The sequence below is a fragment of the Ambystoma mexicanum genome, chromosome 1p (genome assembly GCF_040938575.1).
Source record: "Ambystoma mexicanum isolate Mex_15411 chromosome 1p, UKY_AmexF1_1, whole genome shotgun sequence".
In the NCBI taxonomy this organism is placed as follows: domain Eukaryota; kingdom Metazoa; phylum Chordata; class Amphibia; order Caudata; family Ambystomatidae; genus Ambystoma; species Ambystoma mexicanum.
The window spans coordinates 139,288,423-139,310,941 of NC_090921.1; the positions used below are offsets into that span (position 1 = coordinate 139,288,423).

The 22,519-nt window shown below is 46.2% G+C and overlaps 1 protein-coding gene across 3 annotated transcripts in view; it reads right to left on the minus strand.

Moving 5' to 3' along the window:
• LRCH4 (leucine rich repeats and calponin homology domain containing 4) overlaps nt 1–22,519 on the minus strand; it is a 1,212,507-nt gene that overhangs the window by 389,019 nt on the left and 800,969 nt on the right. For all 3 annotated transcript variants that reach the window (XM_069645103.1, XM_069645112.1, XM_069645094.1), the window contains exons 5-6: nt 22,076–22,212; nt 20,126–20,244 (exon numbers count right to left, since the gene is read on the minus strand). In XM_069645103.1, coding sequence (XP_069501204.1) covers nt 20,126–20,244; nt 22,076–22,212 — 256 coding nt within the window. The remainder of the gene's footprint in view (nt 1–20,125; nt 20,245–22,075; nt 22,213–22,519) is intronic.

Consider the following 22,519-nt stretch of genomic DNA (forward strand, 5'->3'; position numbering starts at 1 on the left):
AAATAAATAGGCCTTATCGGCTAATCCAGGCGTTTTACTTCAGATCAGATTTTCATGTTAACAGATAATGTTTCTTGACACATGCTCCCCTAGCATAGTGGCTACTATGCTGTCACTATACTATGTAAAAGGGGCTCACATACTACTTCGACAAATCTGAAGATCTGTTAGGAATCAGCTCAGATTTTGATGCAGACAGCCAACTTTGCATGCCTCTTTGTGCATTAGAGGCACCACAAGGGTTAAACCTGGTCTGATGTTTTCCCCTTGTTCCCAGCTTCCATCAGAAGACACAGCCCACCTACTTAAACCGTTGACTATACAAAAGATGGCTCCGTCATTGGTGTACCATCACTTGCTGAGATCCCAATGAAAGACCTTTTCCGCACATGCTTGCGATTCATTACTGGCGATCTCGACAACCAAGTCCTCACATAGTCTACCAAATCTTGACTGCTCATGAGCAAGCTTCTGCCACAAATTTTGGTCACTCACAGGGCAGTCTGCCTTGATAAATTTAAGGGGCTGTGGGAGAGCCTGAGCACCTGGGCAACTCTGGGTATGGATTACTCCTAACCCTCTTCTCTACAGCACAGCTCTTTGCCCAAACACCTTCTGCATGAAAGTCACACGCTTGTGATAAGATGTCTCCTCTTGTCCCGCCCAGTGGGAACCAGCCCACCAGCATTCAGGATGCACCTAGTTATTACTGGGGAGACGTTTTGGTCATTAGGGCGTCAGTCTGCTGACATCAGTTCCTGTGAGATATAGGACAGTCTAAAGTCTGACAATATGAACTTTAAGGTGGCGCTTTCTTTCATCTGCTACTACACATCTAGTACGTCATAATCTAAAATGTTGATGCCTCCACTGTTAAACTGTTCCCCAGTATGCTCATTTACATAGAGGGAATGCTGCTATGGAGGCTTTACTATGAGAAATACCTTTTAGAAAAATGTAACATGAAGGTCGGTTCACGCTTTTTTCAGGCTTTACTCCATAAACTCCATCAAACTTTCAGAACCTTTTGTATTAGCAGAGGTTTTTATTTTGTTATCTTTTCCACTCTTAAATGTGATTTACAACATCCTGGTGAAATAACTATTTCTGCCTTCTTCCACTCACCTGTGTCTGAATAAAATTGGTTTGAGACAGAGGGTTGTCAGATAATCATTAACATTGTGTGAGATAAACTAATAAAAAATGTGATGGTGGAAGGTGTAGAATTAAACTTTACAAATGGCAGTGCCCTGGGCAACATTCCATACCATTCATCTGTGCCATTGCAGAAGTGAACTAGCACTGTGCAAATCACTGGACTTGACTGTCAGGCCACGTCTGGGATTGCTTGTGGTCTCATGCAGAAGGGATGTGACAAAGCAGTTCAGATCTGAACTGCCCCTTTTAGAGTGGGACCAATCCTGATTTGCATATTATCTTTCACCCCGACTAATGGCTTAGAAGGTTGAATAATGAGTGTTGACCAGAGCAATGGCAACAGTTAAAATCAATTCAAAACCTTCCAGCCATAACTCCTTTTTGTTTTGCTAGTAAATATCAGAACTTCATCCCCTGACGTATGTGATGCAGGGCTGCTTGGAGAACCGCACACCTGAGACGCCACTCAAGCAATTGGATGCCCTGTAGGTCGTCAAGCTTCAGTATAAAAGGGGATGGGAGACAGTAGGTTGAGAGTCAACAGTTTGTAGTATGGAGAGAAGGACTGCATGGCAGTGCAGCAAGGTTGAAAGTTGCAGGAACAGATGAGCAGAGTTGGAGGAGCTGGAGAGTAGTGTTATGAAAAAGGAGGGAGGGCATTAAGACAAGGAGTAGAGGAGAAGGGGAGAGAAAGGAGAATTGAGAAGATGAACGTTAAGGCACATGGAGGGGGATGAGAGATGATCATTTCGGTTGGAGGGTTTAGGAACACAGCAGAAGGAGCAGAGGAATTTAAGGATGTGGACAAGAGACAGGTAAAACTGAGGAGAAGGAACAGAGGAGCTATAAGGATAACATTAAGACTAATGGAGAGGGGGCAGAGTACTATTAAGAAGGAGGGAATAAAGTTGAGGCTTGAGCAGAAGGAGGGAAAGTTAACATTGGTGAAGGAGGGACAAGCAACACAGACGGAAAGGGGAGGCAGATAAAAAAAAATGGTGGACCATAAGGTGAAGAAAAAGATTGAGGAGGCGAGAAAGAAGGTAAAAACACGAATTGAAAGCAGAAAAATTGCCTTTTCTAAATTTAGGCTCCTAAAGAGGTTGACACGTGGGTGGAGTAGCAGCACCCAGGAATGGTCCATACAGCATGGGCAAGGGATTAAGCCCGAGAACCCCAGTGACCAAATTCAAACGTAATCAAACAGTCCGATGCCTGGACCATTCACAGTTGACGCAAGGTGCCAGGGGTGGTGGTTGCTAGAACAGAAAAAGTAGCGAGACATCGACTAGTTTAATAAGTGCCAATAAAGACATCACACTAGAAAGAGATGCCAGGTACTTCACTCCCCAAAGACTCAGTGACTTTCCCACAGGGAAAGTGGGTTTTAAAAGTGTATGTTTTAGGGTGGAGGGTTACTGGACCATAAGATAAGCCAGACTGGTATTGTTGCAAGAGCTCCATTAAGTGGAACCAATTAAACCTAATCACTTATTTTCAGTTTGGAATGAAATGCTTGTACCTTACATCTTGGCTTCAAGTTGTCAGTTGATACTTTTGCTGCGACAGGAGATGGAATGCTTTAATTAATGTATTGTTGTCACAGTACCCGCTCCTACATAGTGCTGCTCCTACGCCGATTGGGCGTCACTATTCGTTATCAACGGCACACATGGAGGTTGCTGTGACGGATCAGGGACAGCCGCACAGGTGAAAAGTTTGTTTCCCTGAACGCTGCACGCTACCATGTATTCCTTCATGTGATGTGACTTTATGTGCCCCATAACTGGAATATAGACACCGGATGCATAAAAGCACAGCGTTTTCCATGGGTCAGTGCTTCTCAGCTGAACTGCGTGTTGGCGAGTGGTGCAACTTTGTCTGTATCCTGCTCTCATTACTTTGGACCCTGGCCTCTCTTCACAGACTGCCTTTGCTATTCCTATTTGGATTTGATGAACTGGTCACCCGGATTACCTACCCCCATTGGAACGCTCTTTGGATTGCTTCGGATGCCGTTTTTGGAACTTTGTCTACTAACGAGTTCTATTCGCTGATGACTGCTTTGGATTGTGGATTTTGAATTTGGCTTTGTTCCCAGGATTTGTTTTTCAACGCCCAAGAGGAATTCCTGCTGCCGTCCCGGTTTCTACCTCAAACGATTATTAAGAGCTATTCTAATCCCTACAGGTACGTGTCATTACTTTGGGAAACCTGTACGGGGATAACCCCCGTTCATTCTATTTTACAGCATCAGAGGAGGTATCGGGTGGCACTTCTGTTCCTGTTATCCTGTTATCTCCCAATTACTCGGCCAGTGGAGGGAATGTGTATCCCTCCGGCTGTTTCATTGGAATAAAGGGCATTACTTAATCTGGGATTCGGATTCAGACAATTGTGAATTAATCCATGGGTAGCATATTGCCTGGGTTAACAGACAATAATAGTCTCCCAGCACCGGCCAAGAGTCTCTTCGGAACAATAAATCAAACCTATTGGAGCCTCAAAGTAGGACGGTACAAACTGATCATCAGTGGTAATAACTATTCCAGAGCACCAACCCAGACAACTTCTGCCTAATTGTATTCACTTTAAGGGTCTAATTTAAGGCTTTAAATGTTTTCTGGTCAAACATTCCTTTTTGCTGCTTTCTAACCCCATCTTTGGAGAACCCAGCATATTTGCTGGCTCTTTTTACATACCACTTCCTGCATCTCTAGTCTTGCACCAAGGCATAGCTAGTCGCCAAGGCTGGTGAAGAGAGAGAGAGAGAGGAGAGAAAAGAAAAAGTTACTTACCCCTGGGTAACTTTCTTTCGACTGGATGTTTCTCCAACGTATTCCTCATCTTTGACATGTAATGTCCAGCTTTGGCTGCTTCGGAAAAAATATTCAGCGAAGGGAACACTGCGTCAATGGCATCAAGTCGATGACCCTCGAAGGCCTCCGTCGAGGGTGATGTCATTGGATGTTATAAATAGCACGCATGGCGGCCCTTTGCCTCAGTTCTGTTTTTCTCCTCATGTAGCAGAAGTGCCCATAAACATGGGCAGGTCAGTGCTAAGCCTTGATGGAACGAAGGCTGTAATAGCATGGGAAATTCAAAAGAGGGGTAGGTTGGGAGGGCGATGAGGAATATGTTGGAAGAACATCCAGTCGAAAGAACGTTACCAGGTTGTTCTTCGAATTGATTGTGTCCTCCAACGTATTCCTCATCTTTGACAGATTCCCAAAGCAGTATCCATGAGAGTGTGAAGAATTTAGACATGCAGAAGTTTTAAAGGGCACAGCAAAGGACTGCCTTACCAAAAGCAACATCCTAAGCATGGGAAGTATCCTGAGCGTAACGCTTAGTAAACGTGTGTATTGATGACCACTTTGCAGCATCACAGATATTTTTAATAGGGACACCCCTCTACAGGGCTGTCGAAGTGGCCATGCCTCTGGTGGAATGAGCATGCAAGCCCACAGGAGGGTCCCTGCCTGCCAGTCTGTAGCATTCAGATATTGTGAGGATAATCCACCTAGACAAGGTCTGTTTAGAAATAGCCTGGCCTGGTCTGTGTCTCGTATACCCTACAAAGAATTGGTCGCCCACTCTCAGTTTGGACATTCTGGAAATATTAAAGCTTAGTGCTCTCCTAAGGTCCAACCTATGTAGCCTCTCCTCATCCTTACTAGGATGTGGAGGAGGATAGAATGTCAGCAACACAATTTTCTGACTTAAGTGAAAGTCTGAAACAACCTTAAGGAGGAAGGAGGGTTTCACCCTCAACACAACCCTGTCCTTGTGGAATATAGTAAAGGGTGGCTTGGAAGAAAGTGCTTGCAACTCGCTCACCTTACGTGCAGATGTAAGAGCAACCAATAGTATTGTCTTAAAGGTTAACAACCTCAATGGTCATGTGTGTAAGGGTTCAAACAGTGCACCTATCAGAAATTGTAAAACAAGGCTGAGGTCCCAAACCAGACCTTGAAATGTAGATGGCAGGAACACATTTGTGAGACCTTTTAGAAACTGAGTGATCAAAGGAATCTTGAAATAGGAGCATTCCTCTGATGAATGCTTAAAAATTGAAAGCTCTGCAGGTAACACTTAATGGTTCCAACCTGAAGAGCTTTGTGCGCTAATGAAAGCAGAAAGGATAAAACATCCAGCGTTGTACACTGAAAAGGATCAACATTCTTGTCTCTGCACCAGTCGCAAAACGTATTCCAACGGCAACCATACAGAGACTTTGTTGCTGGCCATCTGGCCGAAAGCAACACCTCCATCACGTCATCAGGGAGGTCCCAATCCTTGTACCACAACTTTTCATAAACCAAGCGCGAAGGTTGAGAGTGTTGACCACTGGATGGAGAACCCGACCTTCCTCTTGTGAGAGAAGAGCCTCTCTTTGTGGAAGACGTATTGGAGGACAGATGGAAATGTCCAGAAGGTCCGGGTAGCACGCTCTCCTGGCCCAATCCAGGGCAATGAGGATCATGTGGCTCCCGAACTTCCTCAACCTCCTGAGTACTGAGGAATGACGGGACTGGAGCAAACGCATACAGTGGTGGGAATTCCCAAACCACCACGAACCAGTCTCCTAGAGCTCCTCTCTGAGGAAATTCCTATGAGCAGTACAGCACGCACTTCCGGTTGCACCGGTCGCAAACAGATCCACTTGAGGGGTTCCCCAAAGGGCGAGGATATCTTGAAGGACTTCCTAAGCTAGTTCCCACTCGTGGGAGACCGTGCTCTGCCTGCTCAGAGCGTCGGCCGCTGTGTTCTCCTCCCTGACTAAGTGAACTGCGGTTAGGGAGATTCCTTCTTGAATAGCCCAATACCAGAGCTGCATTGCCTCGCTCCACAGAGGTAGTTACCCTACGGCTCCTCTGTCCTGCAAACTGGGACCATTGCAATCGGAGAGGCTATTGAAGGGATCTCATTCTCAGGCGTATTCCTCATCTTATGATATTTCCATATCCAGCTTCAGCTGCCTAAGAACTTTTTTCAGCAGAGGGTGCTACACGTCGATGTCGGTCAACTCGATGTTCCTCTGAGGCCTCTGTCTCGATGTCGACATCGATGGTATAAAGTGCGCGCAGCGACAGTTGACTTCAGTTCCGTTTTAAAACCATGTATAGGATATCCTACACCCAACAGTTATTTCCCCTGAAAAAGCGAAGACTGCAAGCACAAGGAAAATTGTGGGGCAGGTTGGGAGGGGCAATGAGGAATATGAGGGAGGAACATCCAGTCGAAAGAACGTTACCATGGCTAAGTTACTTGTTCTTCGAATGGATTGTGTTCGCCCAAGTATGCCTCATCTTATGATAAACTCCCAAAGCAGTGTATGTATTCCTGTAGGAGGGAGTCAGAATTTTCAGACTCATAATAATTTACGAGCTCCTTCATAGGTCTGTGTGCACGGAATGTAGCACTGCCTTACCAAATAAAATTTCCCGGCTTGAGGAAGAGTCCAGATGATAGTGGTTGGTAAAGGTGTGTACGGACAACCATGTGGCTGCTGCACAAATATCTTTAATTGGGACACCCCTCTATTGCAGAGAAGGTAGCCATGCCCCTGGTTGAATGAGCTTCAAGACCCGCCGGGGGATTCTTCCCTGCTAATCTGAAGCATTCTGATATTTCCAAAATAATCAATTTTGACAAAGTTTGTTTCGAAATTCCCATACTCGACTTGTGCCCTGTGTAACTTACAAAAAGTTGACATCCTGGAGATGGAAAATGTCAGTGCAAGACTAGGGTAAAGCCTGTGTAATCTCTCCTCTTCCTTTGCAGGATGAGGAGACTAAAATGAAGGAACAATTATTTTCTGAGTTAAATGGAACTCAGACACTATCTTAGGTAAGAAGGTCGGTTTCACCTTAAGGACCACGTTATTGAAGATCGTATAAGGAGGCTTGCAGAACAAGGCCTGAAGTTCACTCACTCTATGGGCTCATGTAATGGCCACTAAAAGGACGGTCTTTAAGGTTAATAACTTTAAAGGGCAGGTATGAATAGGCTCAAAAGAAGCACACGAGAAATCTGAATACCAAGTTGAGGTCCCAAGTTGGCACTTGAAATGGGACTGGTGGGAAATGTATTTGGCAGTCCTTTTAAGAATGTATCACAAGGGGAATCTTGAAGAAAGATACCTCTTCAGAGGAGAGAGAGCTGCAAGATACCTGGCACAAAGACTTTGATGCTGGCCTTCTGCCTTAAAAAAAAAAAAAATTCCCTCCCCCTTCCCCCATTACCCACTCACCCTGCCCCCATTACTCCCTCTCCCTCTCCCTCTCTCGCTCTCTCCCACCCTCCCTCACCCCCCCCTCCCTTGGGGAATGACGGGAATTAGGAGGAAATGTGTACATGGGTGGAAATTCCCAGTCCACTACGAACACGTCTCCTAGAGCTCCTTGGGGGGGGGGGGGGTTTCCCCAAAGGGTGAAAATCTCTTGAAGGACTTCCTGAGTTAGTTCCCACTCGTTTGGTGACCGGGAGAATGCGCTCTGTCTGCTCAGAGAGCCCACTGTCGTATTCTCCACTGTGGCTAGGTGAACTGCTGATAGGGAGATTCCTTCTTGAATTGCCAAGTACCAGAGCTACATTGCCTTATCTGCACAGTGGTAGTGACCATACACCTCTCTTTTTGAGGTAGTACATGGCCACTGTGTTGTCAATCTTTATCAGGACATTCTTTCCCCTTACAGAGGGCAGAAAGGCTTTCAGCGCTAGTCTGATTGCCCTCAGCTCCAAAAGGTTGATATGTAGTTTGGACTCCGATGGAGACCAGCGACCGCTGATTGTCAGGTTGTGGTATGTGCTCCCCACCCTGTGAGTGAGGCATCCGTTACTACCTTCTCCGGCCATGGTTGCCAAAATGGTACTCCCTTCAAAATGTTGTCCTCGCAGGCACACCATAGGAGATCCTGAGCGGCACTCTTTGGAACCTGAAGGTGATCTGACATCCTGCCTGAGAATTGAGTCTTGAGAGCCCACTGGAAAGATCACATTCACAGGCGCGCCTCTGGCACCACAAAAATGCAGGATGATATGAGGCAGAGCAACCTCAGGAAGTCGATGGCCGGGAGATGCTGGGCACTTTGGAATTTGGTGACCATCTGGAGAATATCTGGAGCCTGCACCTCTGGTGGCAAGGCATTTCCCAGGGATGCATCCAGGACTGATCCAATTAATTGGAGTCTTTGAGGTGGTATCATGTGAGACTTCTTGAAATTGAGGGAGAAGCCCAGTCTGTGAAGAGAGTGACAGATGGAGCTGAGATGTTCCAGGGCTTGTTCGGGGGAACTGGTCCTGATCAGCCAATCATCCAGGTAGGGGTTGACGTGAATCCCCCCCTCTCCTGAGACTCGCTGCTATCACCACCATTAACTTGGTGAAAACCCTCAGGGCGGAGTTCAGCCCAAATGGCAGAACTCAAAACTGATAATGAGAACCGCCAACGGCGAACTTCAGGTACCGTCTATACTTGTGATGGATTGGCACATGAAAGTAAGCATCCTGAAGGTCTAATGATACCATCCAGTCCTGAAGCTGGAGGGCCTGAAGGATCTGAGAAAGGGTAACCATCTTGAACTTGTCCTTCCTGAGGAATTTGTTTAAGTCTCTTAAGTCCAAAATGGGTCTCAATCCTCGGTCAATTTTTGGAATTGGCAAGTACAGGAGTACCAACCCTTGTTCCTCTCCGCTACAGGTACTGGTTCTATAGCACCTTTCTCTAGCAGAGTCAAGATTTCCTGCATAAACAGCGGATCTGGAACTTTGAAAGAGTTGTTCCCCGGTGGATGACTTAGGCTTTTTTTAGAAAGGGAAGGTAGTAAACCTGGGCAACTATTTCCAATGCCAATGCATCGGAAGTAATGGCCCGCCAGATGCATTGAGAGTCTGCCTCCCACTGGGGTCTTGCATACTAAGTCTTCAGACAGGTTTTGAGGCGGCTGGAGCAGTGGCTGATGAAAAAACTGCCGTTGCCTGGGCCGTTCCAGTACCTCTTCCCCGTCCACCACAGGAAATCTTTTCTGACCTCTTGTATTGAACAGTCCTCTCCCCTTCCAACTGAGGAGTAAAAGCGAAAAGACCTGCCTCTCCAAGGTGTGACGGTGGGGCGGTTTTGTGGCTGTCTAATAGCAGCACAAAGGGACTTTGCTGCCGCTTTAGAGGTCTGCAATTTCTCCAGGCTCTGGTCAGCCTTGTTACCATACATGTGTGCCATCAAAGGGCATGTTAAGCAATCTGGATTGCACTTCTGGAGCAAAACCGGGCAAATCTGTGCATCACTGTAATAACCGCCATGGACCTGCTGATGCTGTCAGCAGTGTCGAGACCTGCCTGGAGGGATTCGCACATTGCATCGTTCCCATCCTTGACTAGATTTAAAAAGCAGTCACTTGTCTCCACTTCAAGGATATGATCGGCCACCATGGCTACACATTCCCAAATAGTATGATTGAATCTGGCCAACGTGCACGTAGCATTTGTCAACTTTAGGGCCATACTTCAGCAGAGAAAACTTTCTTGGCCCGAGCGTCATAACGCTTGTTATCTGTGTCCCGGGGAATAGTCGAGTATGCGTTCTGTTTAGAGGTTGACGTGGCAGCTTGTACCACCAAACTTTCAGGAGTGGGATGCTTCGTCAAGTAACTGGGGTCACTAATGGGCGCCCTGTATTTTTATGTTAATTTTTTATTCACTGCCGGAATCAACTCTGGCGTCTACTAATTTGTACTCGCTCTCCTTTGCAATGCCACATGAAAAGGAAGAATAGGCTACTCCTGGGGTCCTTTATCTAGGATGTCAGTCAGATCATCCTGTTTGTATATTGGTGTGGGTTTTTTCACCCCATATATTCTACCACCCCAGACATTAAATGTCTACAAGACCCTTCAGCATGGTCAGCAGGGTCCGGTCTCAAACACTCTAATTCTGGGGACGTATCTAGTCCACTTGCATTTTGCATTTTTATCCTGGATTCCTCAGAGATCAAATGCTCTGGGACCCCAGGTGTTCCAAACTGAAGACCAAAAGGTTGTGAATCATAGAAAGAATTCTTATGCTTCTTCATAAATCGTAGAAAGTGATTCAAAGAAATCCTTTCTTGGTAATGGTGTATATACACCTTTTCTGTGATCCTCGATGGAGTTGCTGAAATCTGTCACAGTCGACGTCGAGGGCGTGTCCGACTGCGAGCATGGGCCTATGAGGAGTCTTTCGGCGCTGATGACTTCTTCCTCGAGGAGGATTGGTCTCGACTCGAGAGATAATTCGACCGCACTCTAGGAGATTTTTCTTTGCCTTCCAGGCCCGAGGGCGCATGGCTTTTGCCGTCATCTTTTGTCGAGTTTTTAGACCTGGGCATGGTTTTCATAAGTGTTCGAGAGGGTCAAGGCTGCATTCTCTAAAACGTTCATTTTGATTCTGAACTTCTCCCACTCAACTGGAGAGGCTGATTACTTCGGGCATTTAACCCATTCTGGGGATGAACTCGACAACGAGGATGGCAAACTAAGGTGCCTTTTCCTCGAACGTCGTGAAGATGACGAGTGGTGAGAACCACTGTGTGATCTTGATCTCAGTCTTTTTACGACAAGGAGAAATATTTCTCGACTCATCTGAAGACACTTTTTTCGGCGGGGTCTTCGAAGGGAATTTTTACCTACCTGCCACTAATTTTCCTCTTCGCTCTTTCAGGGCTTTCGCCGTTATCGATAGGCAGGCCTTACATTCGAAGGTAGCGTGAGAGGAACCGAGGCACCACAGACACACCCAATGGGGGTTTGTAAGGGACATCTTCACCCCACAATCTTGGTACTTCTTAAACCCTGATCTCAGAGTCAAAGACACTGATGATGAGGCCCTTTTCAAGAATTATACTCCAAGGTTCTCGATAGGGAACCGAAGCGTACAGTATCCAAAACGATAACTTTCACAGAAAAATGGAACTGAAGCCAATGGTCACTGCGCGCGCTTTATACCATCGATGACTTTGACATCGAGACGGAGGCCTCAGAGGGACATCAAGTCGACTGACATTGATGCACAGCGCCCTCTGCTGGAAAATATTCCCGAAGCAGCTGAAGCTGGATATGGAACTATCATAAGATGAGGAATAAGTGGGAGGACACAATCCATTCGAGAAGAGATGTGAGTGAGCTGAGTGAAAGGAGAGGAGAGAGAGGAGAGAGAGGAGAGGGATCCATTTAAACCTTTTGTGCAGTGTAACTTCCTTTATGGATACTAGTGTATGAAAATGTATTTTTCACACTTGAAAGTATGTTCCTGGCGAGTTAGTGGCTGTATATCCAATGTTATGTTTTCTGGTGCACTACTATGCACCGGCACTTTTACTGCAAATGCACCTTTTGTCTACTACAATGGGCACAATGACTACTTTGTTTCAGCCCTGTACTTGTGGATCACTGACTTTGGTTACCATCATCCTCTTGTTCAAAGGTAGGAATGGGCATGTATGGTCAAGCCTCTTTGTGGGCCCTATCCAGAGAGCAGGAAGGGCAGATGGGTGCATGGAACTGGTATGGACTGGTTTAGGGTCACACAATCCTAATCCATTTCCTCACTTTGACGTCCAAGCTGGTTATCTACAGAACTGGAAAACCTCTCAGTTTGAATGGTGCATTGTTCCTGATAATTGAGCCGACGACAACCACATACCAGCATTTTGTGCATCGGGGGACGTTTTGGAGTCATCGTTGTTAACCATTAGAACTGAAATACAAAGTATCCTTCAGGGTTCTCAATGCCCAGAGTGTTGCTGAAACAGACTATGTCCAAGAAAAGTGACTTACGGCAAATATTTGCATCTCTCGATAATGGGATGCATACCACTTGTGCCTCCCTCCCTTATGCCTCCCTCCCTTAAACCAGTGGGGACAACTAAGCGGGTAACCTATATGCAGAGCTGCGGTACATGCTGGCTGTGCTGCGTGACTAAGGAACAGCTTCATGGCCCTGCTGTTTCTCCTGGCCCTCATGCAGAGTTAGGTCATCGAAGCTACGGATCTACTCATTGCCAGCAGGCCCATGCTGAGTCACTTGAAGGCACTGGCAGTTGCTTTACTTGCCCTTCTACAGTATTGTGGAACTTCAAAGAGAGGTCTTCCTTCACCTCGATCCTGAATGTCTAGCTACAGGCATCTTCTGTAACTGTGTTCTGAATCAGAGACACGAACCACTGCCAGATGAATCCATTCCAACCCCGAAGCTCACCTCTGCACCTGTTCCTTCTTCAATGCAACCATCAGCATGTATAGTCTTCTCCTAAGTCTTCTGACTTACCCGGGGTCACTGGCACTCTTGTGTGGGTCTCCTGGGTGCTTGCATACCCTTTATGCTCCCATGCCGGGCCTTGTGAATCTCTATAGGGCCCAAAGTCCTTACCAGCTGATATCCATTGTCTTTGATGATGGACCCTGGATGTAGGGATCTGTTGTGGTGTCCCTCTGACAACCCAAATTAGTGGCGGTTTCACTTTTTTCCCTCCGGAAACCTGCAGGTACATACTTTCAGCTGGGAAGCACAACTACATTTGCCTTTTGACTTTGTCTTAGGTTAGCCTGTGGTATGACATTCCGTATTGACTAAAACCTCTGATAAAGTGGGACTGCTTACTTTCCTGTGACTCTTATATGACAAATGTTCAGGTTCTAAGGCTGGACTTATCAAGCCAGTGCTGGTAATTTTACAGGTGTGCCTATATTATGTTTAACCTCGATAACCTTCCACATTTGTGATGGTATAATCTATCGTAAATGCAACTGATTCGCTGTTTTACCATTTAAAATGGGGAGCTGGCGTGAACATTTTAATGTTTCATGAATAGAATTGTGTAGTTACTTACCTTATAACTGTTCATAACTCAATGCACATTAATCTTTAAGTACTTATATATTTGTCTGTATTGATTGTGGGCCCAGTATTTTACTTTGTTTCGAATGAGTGACGTTTCTATCCTCTACCAGCATAAGCCCCTGCTAAGAGCGAAACCGAAATCCTCAGTCACATCGATCAGCAAGAGTTTCGTCCACCATATTTGGAAACCCTGTCAATAGAATACGCTTTGGAAACAACCTTCTAGCAACGCTAACAAGTTCCTTAAAGTCAGTCTTCGCTGTATCCCCAATTCCTAAAGACACAAGAGTTGATATCCATGACCCAGTCTTCCAGCTGATGGAAAAATATCCAACTCTTGCCAGGAGCAGAAAGAGGTACTAAAGGAGCTCAGGGTTCCACTAATGGCCCAGAGGCTATCCAAGTTACAACTTTAATCGGAATGTCTAAACCTCATCAGTGCAGGCATTCAGGTGATGAAACCCATCAGCAACACAGAGTTAAATAGACGCAAAAAACCACCCAACAACAGATTTGCATGCAACGCCAAGCGTTGCATGATATGATAGTATTCCCAAGTTTAGCCAGCCTTCATATAACTCTAGGAAGTAGTAGTCAATCTAGCAAAAGTAGGAGAAGTCGCCTGGGTGGAAGCCCTGTACAGGTGTGAAATGGAACCCCACTTCGAGTGCTGAAAACAGCATACCCCTTTAAAAAGTATTCAATCCCTGCCAGTTTACAATGGAGAAGAACAAGTTACTTACCAACTGGTAACGTTCTTTCGAGTGGATGTTCCTCCAAGTATTCCTCATCTTAGATGTATTCCATCCAGCTTTGCTGCTCTTCGGAAATTATTTCGGCAGAGGGCGCCGTGCGTCGATGTCGTCGAGTCGATGGACCCTCGAAGGCCTCCGTCGAGGGTGACATCATCGGGTGTATAAGTAGCACACGCGTGTATAAGTAGCATGCGCGTGTGTAAGTAGCACGTGCGGCGCCCGTTGGCCTCAGTTCTGTTTTTCCCCCTTTTTTTGCCTGTGATCTTGTACTGTGTAGATTGTGCAGGCAGACAGGTATCAGCCTTGCGAGATTTGAGATGGCAATGACCCAGAAAAATCTACAGAGGGGTAGGTTGGGAGGGCGATGAGGAATACGTTGGAGGAACATCCAATCGAAAGAACGTTACCAGTTGGTAAGTAACTTGTTCTTCGAGTGGATTGTGTCCTCCAACGTATTCCTGATCTTAGATAGACTCCCAAAGCAGTATTTTGTTACTTTCTCTGGAGGAGGGGTCAGATTTTTTTAAATTTTTTTTTTTTATATCAATGCCTTTAGATGGCGAAACAAAGCACTGCTTTTCCAAAAGTCAGCTCCCTAAACTGGGAAGCATCCAGGCTATAGAATTTTGAGAAGGTGTGAAGTGAAGACCATGTTGCTGCTTCGCAAATGGACCTTATTGGGACACCTCTTTGAAGAGGCGATGCCTCTGGTGGAATGAGCCCTCAACCCTTCTGGTGGGTCTTTTTGTGCTAGTCTGTAGCATTCTGAAATGCAAAGTACGATCCATAGTGAAATTGTCTGTTTTGTTACCGATTGACCCAACTTCCTTCCTGTGTAGCCTATCAACAACTGCTTGTCCAAGCCTAGAAAGTACAGAGATGTAAAAGCTTAAAGCTCTTTTTGGATCCAGTCTGTGTAATCTTTCTTCTTCCTTAGAAGGATGAGGTGGAGGATAGAATTAGGGTAAAACAATTTTCTGACTTAAATGAAAATCAGATATTACTTTTGGTAAAAATGATGGTTTAACCCTCAATACAACTCTGTCCTTATGGAACACATTATAGGGTGGCCCAGACAGTGCCTGCAATTCGTTCACTCTTCTTGCCGATGTTAGAGCAACCAAAAAGGCTGTTTTCTATGTTAGTAATCTTAATGGACACGTGTGCATAAGCTCAAAAGGGGCACACATTAAGAATTTTAGGACTAAATTTAGATCCCAAATCGGTACTTGAAATGGGTGAGGAGGAAACAAATTAGTGAGACCTTTTAGGAATTGTGTTATCAAAGGAATTTTGAAGTAGGAGCATTCTTCCGATGAGCGCTTGAAAATAGAAAGCGCTGCAAGGTAACCTTTTATTGTTCCGATATTCAGACCTCTATGTGCTAGGGTCAGAAGGAAAGATAGTACTTCCTTTTCTATGTTCTATTCCGGATCGACATTCTTTTCTCTGCACCAGTTGCAAAACTTTTTCCAAAGGCAACGGTTTAGAGACTTTGTTGTTGGCCTTCTTGCTGAAAGCAACACCTCCATAACATCATCTGGAAGGTTCCAATCCCTGTACCTCAGCCTTTCAGATACCAAGCATGAAGGTTGAGTGTTCTGATCTCTGGGTGGAGAACCTGACCTTCCATTTGAGAGAGAAGGTTCTCTCTCTGAGGAAGACGTACTGGAGGACAGATGGACATATCTAGAAGATCCGGATACCACGTTCTCCTGGCCCAATCCGGGGCAATTAGGATCATGCGGTTCCAGAAGCGTCTCAGCCTCCTGATGACCTGAGGAATGACTGGAATCGGAAGGAACGCATATAATAGTGGGAAATTCCAATCCACCAAAAACGCGTCCCCCAGGGCTCCCCTCGGAGGAAATTCCCTTGAGCAATACCTTTCGCATTTTCGGTTGGTACTGGTTGCGAATAGGTCTACCTGAGGGGTTCCCCAAAGGGCAAAAATCTATTGAATTACTTCCTGAGCCAGTTCTCATTAGTGGGACACCGTGCTCTGCCTGCTCAGAGCATCTGCCGTCATATTCTCTTCCGCAGCTAGATGAATTGCCGTTAAAGAGATTCCCTCCAGAATCGCCCAATACCAGAGCTGCATTGCCTCTCTGCACAGGGGTAGCGACCCCACACCTCCCCTTTTGTTTAGGTAGTGCATGGCCACTGTGTTGTCCGTCATTATCAGGACATTCTTTCCCCTGACAGATGGCAGGAAGGCCTTCAGCGCTAGTCTGATTGCCCTCAGCTCTAAAAGATTGATATGTAGTTTGGACTCTGACGGAGACCAATGACCGCTGATTGTCAAATTGTTAGCATGAGCTCCCCACCCCAGGAGTGAGGCGTCCGTCACTACTGTGATCTCCGGCCATGGTTGCCAAAAAGGTTCTCCTTTTAGGGTCTTCTCTGTACAGGTCCACCATAGAAGGTCTCGTTGGACCTTGTTCGGGATCTGAAGAAGATCCGTCATTTGACCCGAGAACTGGGACCACTGAGTCTTTAGGGCCCATTGAAGGGATCTCATCCTCAAGCGTGCCTCTGGCACCAGAAAGATGCAGGGTGCCATGAGGCCGAGCCACCTTAAAAAGTCATAAGCCTGGAGATTTTGGGCATTTTGGAATTTGGAAACCATCTGAAGAATGTCTTGAGCCCTCGTCTTGGGAGGCGAGCTCTTTCCCAAGGATGTGTCTAGTACAGCTCCTATGTACTGAAGCTGTTGCGAAGGTGTCATTTGAGACTTCTTGAAATTGAGGGAGAAGCCCAGTTTGTGGAGTAAGTGGCAGGTGACTTTCAGATGATCCAGTGCCTGCTCGGCAGAGCGCGCTCTGATCAACCAATCGTCCAGGTAGGCGTAGACATGAATCCCCCCTCTCCTGAGGTGCGCTGCCACCACTACCATTAATTTGGTGAAGACCCTCGGGGCGGAGGTCAACCCGAATGGCAGGACTCGAAACTGATAGTGTGAGTCGCCAACTACGAACCTCAGGAATTTTCTGTGTTTGAGATGAATCGGCACATGAAAATAAGCATCCTGGCGGTCCAATGACACCAACCAGTCCTGGAGTTGAAGGGCCTGAAGGATCTGAGAAAGGGTAACAATCTTGAATTTGTCTTTCCTGAGGAACTTGTTCAGGTTTCTTAAGTCCAAGATGGGTCTCAGTCCTCCGTCCTTTTTGGGGATCAAAAAATACAGGGAGTATCATCCCTTGTTCATCTCTGCTTCAGGTACCAGTTCTACAGCCCATTTCTCCAGCCGGGTTAGAACTTCCTGCTGTAGGAGCGGGTTTGAAGACTTCAACGGGTGTCTCCCTGGTGGATTGCTTTGAGGTTGCTGTAGAAAAGGAAGACAGTAGCCTTGGGCTATTATTTCTAGAGCCCAAACATCTGAAGTAATGGCTCGCCATTCTTGCAGATGCTGCGACAGCCTGCCTCCTGTTTTGTGGTGCAAGTCCTCAAAGTGGTTTTGTGGCGGATGTTGCAGTCGTTGATGGCAAAGATGCTGCAGCTGGAGCTGGCTTAGCACATTTTCCTCGTCCACCACGAGAGGCCTTTCTTTGGCCCCTTTGACTGGCCATTCCTCTCGTTTTCCCATACGAGTTGTAATAAATATAGGATTGTCCCCTCCATGATTGCCCTTGCGCACGAAAAGACTGAGGTTGCCTAATAGCAGCTCCTAAAGATTTGGTCGCTGCTTTTGAGGTTTGCAACCTCTCAAGGCTCTCGTCAGCCTTGTTGCCAAAAAGGTGAGACCCGTCAAAAGGCATGTTCAGAAGGCGGTTCTGTACGTCTGGTGCAAAACTCGACTTCCGTAACCACGCAAACCAGCGCATTACCATGCTCGTGCCCATGGACCTAATTACACTATCCGCAGTGTCCAATCCAGATTGAAGGGATTCCTGCATGGCTTCCTTTCCATCTCTAACGATGGCTAGGAACCCTTCCCTTTCTTCCCCTTCTGGTATGTGCTCCGCCGCCATTGCGATGCACTCCCACAGACTGTACGAAAATTTTGCCAAGGCACATGTGGAGTTGGCAGATTTTAAAGCCATGCTCCCAGCTGAAAATACCTTCCGTGCCCAACCATCCACACGCTTATCGTTCCTTCTTATCTTATTCCGGAGGGATAGACGGGTAGGCAAGTTTGTTGGAAGCTGTGGCTGCCTGTTTGACCAGACTCTCGGGAGTTGGATGTTTTGACAGATAGCCGGGGTCGCTACTGGCTGGGCAGTATTTTGATGCGAGGGACTTATTTACCGGAGGAATAGAATCCGGAGTTTCCCAATTCTTGGCCACCCTGTTTTGTAAGGCTACATGAAAAGGTAGTACTGGGTCTTCAGTGGGACCATGGTCCAATATGTCTGTTAAATCCTCTTTGACGAATTGGCCTGGTGGTCTAGCCCATCCCAAGTAATCTACCACCTTGGTCATTAACTGACGGTAAGATGGACTGGCATGCTCTCCTGGATCTGGTCTACCAAAGCCATTCTCAGGAGAAGTGTCAATGCCACTTGCATTATGTAAAGACTCCCCCAAATCTCTCATTCTGCTTTCCTCTGAGGTCAAGCATTCTGGGACATTTGGGGTGCCTTCTTCCAATCCAAAAGGTACATTTTCCTCCTCGGATCTCTCCTGTTCCTCGAAAATTGAGGTCAAGGATTTGAATAACTCCTTCCTAGGGAGAGGCTTGAAAACCTTCTCTGGTAGAGGAGGAGGAAGAGGTATAGTACCAGGCTCTGAAGAAATTACATGTTTTTCTCCTTCTCTTTTTCTGGGTGCCCTGGCTTGGTTTTCGGTATCAACGTCGACAAAGGCATCGACGGAGTCGACGACATAGTGGTCGTCGATAGGGTCTGCTTCGAGGGCGTCGAGACAGTCTTCGACGATTTTCCCTTCGAGGTGTGACAGGTCTCAGACGGCGTCGGTGTCCTCGAGCGGTCGACTTGACTCGAGCGTTTATCGCTTGGCGCCCTGGAAGGTTCCCTATCCTTCCTTTTACGATCACCCGGGCTCGAGGGCGCGCGAGTGTCGGAGCGATGACGCTCCCGGCCGGCTTCCGAAGAAGGCGCGGACCGAGGCTTCGCCTTCTCAAACACCTCCAACATTTTGACCCTGAATGCTTCCCACTCTTCGGAAGACGAATGTTTTGTGGGGCATTTCATCCTTTTCGGAGACTCGTCTAACGACGAGTTGGAGGGAGACCTGTGACGTCGTTGCTTCGATTTTTTTGACGAAGACGACGAGCGATGTGAATCGCTTCAAGATCTATGCCTTTCGCGTCGAGGAGATTTCTCCTCATGGGATCTCGACTCGATGCTAGAGGCTTTTCGATCCTTCCGACCTACCTCTAGCTTTCCTCTCCTTTCTCGCAAGGCCTTCCCCGTCATCGCCTGACACTTCGAACAGGCCTCCATGTCGTGGCCTTCTCCGAGGCACCACAAACACTTGCGGTGCGGGTCCGTGATCAACATTTTTGAGCCGCACGACTTGCATTTCTTGAAACCCGATCTCGGGGTCGTGGTCGGTGTCGATGACAAGGACATATTTCTTGTTTATATATATATATTCTCACAGAACTCGAGGCGTGCCGAATGTCTGAAGCAACGTAACTGCTGAAAAACGGAACTGAGGCCCATGGGCGCCGCGCGTGCTATTTATACACCTGATGACGTCACCCTCGACGGAGGCCTTCGAGGGACCATCAACTCGACGACATCGTCGCACGGCGCCCTCTGCCGAAAAAAAAATTTCCTAAGAGCACCAAAGCTGGATGGAATAGATCTAAGATGAGGAATATACAATCCACTCGAAATGCAAAATGCTATCCATATGCTTTCAACAACCTCCTGTTATTGGTGGGAAAAGGCAGCAAAGTCTATGGGCATTTTCTGAACAAAATGTAGCGGGAGGATAGCTCAGGGGCAACGCGCTCGTCTTGGAAACAAGACTACACGGAGTAGCACGCTTTAGACACCCAACCCTGGTGCCGCACTTAGGGGCTGGAGTCTGGCATGAAGCTCAAAATAAGAAACCAATTCATTATTATTTAATTTTTACAGCAGTCTTCTACTCAGATGCAAAGTGCTCATTTCACATCCAAGTTATGGAGAACCACGTTTGTCTAAAGCTGAAGGTGATAAAGGACCATCAAACAAACAAACAAGTGATAACAGAGAAGCCTTCATCAGGGAGGAGACTGACCATGTATCGTAGAATATAATTTCATATTAAAAGGAACAGATTCATTGATGACTCACAAGCCTTCAAATTACGACTCTAGTAATAATTCTATAAACGGCCACATCAAATTTAGTAACCTCTTGGTTACGGAGTATTCTTACCAATTTACAAAGCCAGTGGGCCTGTTGACTCTCGCGAACTCTGGCAGGTCTGCCACAGTCTTGCTGCAAGCCTCGATGTTGAGGTATTTGAATATGTGTATTTTACCTTTCAGACATATCTGGGAGAACAAAACAAGTTATGTTTAGTGAGTAGACAAATTCCAAAGGCATCTAGACTGTGAAAAAAATATAAACCTGGTTTAAACGTAATTTAGAACCTACACCCCCATTGTCGTTACGATGTAGGAAACGAGAACCCCAAAGTGCATGGCACAGGGATAGAGTTGTCACGTCTGGGATTGATGGGCAATGGGAAGGAAAGGTGCTGGATAATAGTTGCAGATATGGGATAAAAATGCCTGCAGGCCCTATCGGCACAGGGAGAGCTACTAAGACTGGGTTGGCACCAGTACTGACATACAGTGCCTCCTACCTGCTGGATTAGCTCAAACGATTGACAGATGGGCACAGAGCAGGTTGCCAGTATGGCTGAATAAGAGACAGATTTTAAAGTCAAATGCACATCGATTTTTCGTTTCACTGTAATTCAAATGAAAAAGAATAATAGAAATTTAAAAAAAAAGAAAATAAATAAATCACAGATGGAAATCTATAGAAATTGGTGGTGCAGGAATATCTCTGGTTAAAAAAAATCCAACCAACATATAAAAATAAAATAAACGTTTTCACGTGATAAAAGACCAGAGCACACTGGATTGGGCATGGACAGGGCTCCTTTTCCTCTCAGGTTGTATGGGTTCAGGGGACAGGTGCAGGGCTATCAAGACCCTCACTTCTAGGCTTGGATGAGTTTAGTTAGTCGGCACACAGATAAAATGCCCATAACCTTTAGGGTTGGAATAGACTTGGGACAGAAGGTGTTTGTTGGCACAATCAAAACCATCTACCTCTAACATTGAATGAGCCGAAAGGATTGGAATAGAGCCAAGACCACTGCAGGACTAGATAAGCAAAGGAGATTTGTGTAGTGGGCAGGAGTGTCACCATTGCAATTGTAGGACTTCCGGGGACTAGTGGAGAGCCTTTCATCTCTGATGCTTAATGCACCAAGGGGGTTGGTATACGAATACTAAGTCATTACTCAATGCACTAAGTGGGATGACATCAGCATACGTAACTGATCGCTGGCTATGGTATAGTAAGGGAATGGAAAGTAATGTATAGCCTATTAATTCTTTAATCACAGGGTCACAAAACAGCTTGATAGGTGCAGTGACTAGGCACAGGGATAGAGAGTCTGTCCCCTCTATGGCTAAATTGGTGCTGACAATCGGCAAAGGATGCAAAGGTTCTACCACTGCATTTTGTTTTAAAAACCGGCACTGGGATACTGAACCATTTGTATAAGGTTGGCTGGTTCAGCGGACTGATGCTATGCCTCAGCTTCTTAACTAGTAGGGTGAAGGAAACCGTATATCCACACCATAAGGCACAGTCCGATTCTCAGCTGCGACCCTAGGTCAACCTAACATAAATCACTCAGTATGAATTGGCACACCACATTCTGACATGGGAACAAGTCAAGGGATCTACAGTGTATTTCAATGTTATTCTATAAAACCATTTGCTCTGCACACTGCATAGTTCCACAAAGCCAGCAGTTAGACCCACACATTTCCTCGAAGCTTTCATCAGGAGGCTCGCTCACAGAAGCAGTGAGGGGATTAAGTATCTGAATAAAGGATAAAGCTGCAGAGCTGTCAGAGATAATAGTGACTCAAGCTTATAAGCATTGCTATTTTTAAGAAAACAAGCATTTAGGCTAAAAGAAATTATGGATTAAGATATTTGGAACATTCACTGATTCGGATATCAGCAGGCATGGCTTTTCAAAGGTCCATAATAGACAGCCTCGGTGGACTCATTGGGCAACAAGCACTGTTTGTGCAAAGACTGAGCTGCTAGGCATTGGGACAACCCTGTTTTTACCTGTGCTGGCGGGGACTGCAAAGGGTTATTGTCCAGGAGGATGGACTGTAGATGGCGCAGATGCCTGTAGCAGACTGGGATCCGATTTATGCGGTTACATGAAATATCCAGGCGTACCAGGGGCAACTCTGCCAGCTCTGAAACAGGTTAAGACACAAATGATGAAACGGTGACAATTTACATTGGAAGAGTACATTTCTCACAATCATCCCTTTTCGAAGATATAGTCACTGTATCAAAAACAGAATCAAAGGCTAGACACACAGTTTTAAGAGCAATGTGGTGCTTTTCTTGGCTTTGTGGCCCATTGAAGCCCATACATATAAAAAGGAAGCCATTATATAAACAGACCACGGTAGGAAAACAATGGAGCTCTCAATATATCAGCAGTTTGAATCTGTTGATATTGTTCATACAAGTGTAGGCTGTGCTGAGCTAATCTCA